General features: G+C 37.9%; 1 protein-coding gene across 1 annotated transcript; it reads left to right on the top strand.

Annotated features, from left to right (window-relative positions):
• The first annotated feature begins 625 nt into the window (after window positions 1–625).
• LOC123405796 lies at window positions 626–3519 on the top strand. The gene is made up of 8 exons (XM_045099347.1): window positions 626–668; window positions 756–913; window positions 1098–1139; window positions 1345–1437; window positions 1520–1621; window positions 1785–2249; window positions 2330–2494; window positions 3505–3519. The coding sequence occupies exons 1-8, from the start codon at window positions 626–628 to the stop codon at window positions 3517–3519; spliced, it is 1083 nt and encodes a 360-aa protein (XP_044955282.1).
• The last annotated feature ends 738 nt before the right edge of the window (window positions 3520–4257 follow it).

Genomic DNA, 4257 nt, shown 5'->3' with positions numbered 1-4257 from the left:
GTAAAGAAAGGATCTGTTCTGGTAACAAGGATGGAAAGCATAACAACTTACAAAAACCAACATCGACAACCGAGATCTGTTAAAAAGTTTATGACATTTAGGCCCTGTTTGGTAGCTCAACATTTTTAACGTATTATGAGAATACTGCAGTTTTTCAGATTATCATAGTTTTGATTACCAGGAGGTGTTTGGTTGTCTCAAACAATGATGATTTTAATACTGTAGTATTAGCTAAACTGTAGTTTTTTCTTTGCATAGTATACTGAAGCTAGCTAGCCATCTAGCTTCACTTGTTATGCATTCAGATGATAACAGATAGCCTGCTAACCAACTATAAAATGCAACAAAAATGTACTCAAACTGTCGGCCAGCTACGTGTGCTAGCAAGTGCACGTGGGCTACGCAAACCATTGTATCTCATACCAACAGAAAAAATACTGCAGTTTTTGATACTTTGGTTTGTATAATAGTTTGCTATCAAACACAATCTTAATCTATCTCTAACATTTCCTATAATGCAGAAAATTCTGAATTGCTTAATCTTGAAAACTATTAAACATTATACAGGAACTCAAGACCAATCTAACACTCCGGTATCTGCTAATGACATGTGTGCACTGGATGAATGGCCATCCCATGCTCGCGCAACCGCGCGCAACTACAGGATGGTACTTTCTTTTGTTTATATTTGTGTCATCATTTCTTACAATCTAATACCCAGTAATACAATAGTTCTTGTATGATGTGGGTTGTAGAAGCTGGTGGACAGAAGAAGAAAGGGCGAGGTGTTCTAAAAGGTTTGAAAGCATCTAAGAAGCGTTTTGCCAATGGATCTGTAAAGCTAAATATTGTATTCTCTGAAACATTGGGTGGTACAGTTGGAATGAACTATCGTTCATTCAAGGATGACGTGGTAGTCATAATGAAAAGAAAGTTACCACTCATTGGAGTAAGGAGGTGGTCGGACATTCACCCTACCATCCATCGACTCATTGTTGCAGATATTATAGTGCGTACAATCTTTTCTACATGTGTTATCTTACTTTACTATCGATAATGCAGTGCATATGTATGTTCATTTGCTCTATGCTTTACAGGGTAGATGGGACCTGGAGGATACACCAGACAGAGAAGAAAAGGTACTAAAAATCGCGAAAGAGCGATACAGAGGCTGGCGATCAACTCTAAGCTCCACTTACAAGGCATACAAAACAGATACAGGTAGATTGGCTAATCTACCGGAAGATTTACAACCAGAAGAGTGGGAATGGATGATTGAGTACTTTGGCAATGATTCAAAATTCCAGGTCATCTCTAAGACCACGGTTTTTAATGAATTGATAGGAACGCAGCCAAAAGAACACCGATAACCGTAAGAAACAGAAGACAAAACACAGAATTGGATCAAAATCTTACTCGCAAGTTAGTTTTGAGAAGGTATGAGTCTAAGTAATTATTTATGTCTTGCTGCTAAACATGGTTTCATGTTTCAATCTTCTCATTGTTATATCACTTGCAGAGAAACACGGAAACTGGAGAAGAGCCAGATTGTATTACTTTGTGGGAACTCACCCACACGAAGAATGGAATATGGTCTAACACAGAGTCACAGGATGTTTATGTGAGTACACTGACTTTTGATATTCTATAGTTATTCGATGATGTGCATTCGACATGCTTCATCATCAGCTGGGGTTATTCATGCGTTGGATTGTGTTATTCTTGTTTCATCTTTTATAGTGTTCAAATAATGCCATATTTATAATTGTTCTTTCCATTTTCAGGACAAAGCATGTGAAGAGGTTAAAAACAAAGAGACTGAAACTCAAGGTCCACTTTCAGATGAGCAAAGACACAATATTTTCCAGACCACATACAAAGGCACTCTGCAATGCAAGTCATCGCAGCCTCGTGGGTACGGATACATGGCCAAACCGTCAACTGGTTCTGAAAGGATTCATATCCAGATTGAAGAGCAAGCTCGTGCTACAGCAGCCTTCCAACAGCGAAACTCTGAGCTCAGCCACCAGGTCAATGATTTACAAGATCAACTACAAGCTGAGCGTGCAAACACACAAGAGATTATTAACTTGGAGCGCGCTGAGAGAGAACAACTTGAGGGGAAGTTAAAAGAAGAGCGTGCTGAAAGGGAAAGATTGTTGGAAGCGGAGCGAACATCAAGATTGAAATTTGAAAAAAACATGATGGCAAAGTTTGCAGAATTCAGCAAACAGATGGGAACCCAACAGGTGATTACATGCATATGCTTCAAACCTCTTAAGATTTATGTTGGTTACTTGCATTGTTAAAAGTGCACTTCTATTTACAGGTGTTTACGAACAGGATTGACAAAGAAAATAGTAATCCAAACTTCCAAAAAATTCTTTTACAAAGACCTAGTCCTAATAAGGCTGCAGGTGCAAGGCCAACTGTTATTTCTTCAAATGCGCTCATACATGCTTCAACAAGAAATTCTCGAATGTTTAAAGTAATTGTAAGTCACAACTTTGCTTTCTCTTCATTTTCACCTACAACGTTATCTATCTATTATATTATTAAGACAATAGAAAAGGAACGATGAAGATTGAACAATGAAAGCCATAGATATTTTAACGATGGATATTAATTAGGATACCTACTTTAAAAATTACCTTTTAAAGCCCGCATGATGGTCCTGATATGTATGGGTGCATGCATATATTCTTTTGGACATGCACGTCTGTCGCGTTTGTTTGTACAATGAAAATTTGCAATCAGGTTTGTGTATAGGAGAAGGACACGTGTAAACTATAAACTAGGGATGCTCAGTTTTCTTTTTTAGGGGGACAAGGGACGTTGCAGTTTTTTCTAGAAGGGTTTGTTTTCCGAAGGGATTGACGTGCAGCTGGTTCCGATTGGAATTCCAATACTAGGAAAGAAAAGAATAACATAGCTGGCCATATTAGCTGGGACAACAAGCCCAAAAATATTTGTGTGAAGACTATTAGCCCCGCTTTTTTTCCATCAAGAATATCAGTCCATCAGATTGCATAAGAAAAAATTAATTACCATCAGATTCAAAAGCATGTGGAGATTCAAAGCTATAATGGTTTGCTTTCCTTTATTAACATGTCTTAGCAAGAATGCTGCGTAAATGTGAAATGTGAGCATTCACAATATCCCCATGCGGCATATCAGTAATCACTCTCTATCTAGGTTGTTCTAAAAAAAGTTAATGTAAAATCATGGTATGCCATTCGGTAAAGATAAGAATTATACATACACCTTAGCATAATCACTAATTTTCTACCCGAGATCCCACCTATCCATAAACTCATGTGGCATGTAGGTGGCAATTGTCAAAGTAAGCAAACGTGCATGGGTGAATTTTAGGTGTCCTTTCTTATTAGGACTAGGTCTCTGTAAAAGAGTTTTTTAGATTATTGCAGTACCATCGATATGATTTTTGAGGTATGTTATACTAGGCTCATTAACTGAATGTTTTTTTTGATTTCTTGATTGCAGGATCCAAATAACTAGCTGGACTGGACTCGAGATGACGGAAGATCCAAAAAACTACCTGGACTAGACAAGAGACCACGCACAATTTAGTCTATGACTGGGCCAGTTTCATTTGATGGTTTGCTATGAGAATTATGAGTTTTATGAATCTATTATATGTACGGTTTTGAATAGTGTAATTGAATGCCATATTTTTTTATGGTTGCAATAGGCTATTACCACGACCCCCTTTTGGTTGCCACATGTTTGCACAACGAAAATTATAGTGTTGCAATAGAGCACTTTATATTGTCGCAATAGCTTTGGCACCATAATTTTTCCCCATGATGCAATAACTGTGTGGCGCGACAAAAGCAAGTTTTGTTGAAATAGAGTATCACCACGAAAAGTTTACATTGTCGCGGTAGCTTCTCGCTACAGACATGTTGACGTTGCGTTAACTATTTGGTGCCACCAAACTAAGTTTTGTTGAAATACAGTATCACCACGAAATGTGTAAATTGTCGCAATAGTTTCTCACTGCAAACATTTCATCCGCTGCGATACCTTTTTATCACCACCAACATGATTTTGTTGCAATTTCCTGCTACGACGAATGGAGTATTTGTTGGGATACGTTAATGCCACAAGTGTAGTGGTTCGTGGCAAAATTCCTAATGCCACGAAAATAAGGATTGTTGCCATAGTTTGTTGCCACAATTTACTATTGCCACGAAAGAGTATGCGCCATGAAATGATCGTTGTTGCTATAGGTTC

This window comes from Hordeum vulgare, chromosome 6H (assembly GCF_904849725.1).
Source record: "Hordeum vulgare subsp. vulgare chromosome 6H, MorexV3_pseudomolecules_assembly, whole genome shotgun sequence".
NCBI lineage: Eukaryota > Viridiplantae > Streptophyta > Magnoliopsida > Poales > Poaceae > Hordeum > Hordeum vulgare.
The sequence above is the reverse complement of the archived record's forward strand: the minus strand, read 5'-3'. Positions and strand labels throughout refer to the sequence as shown.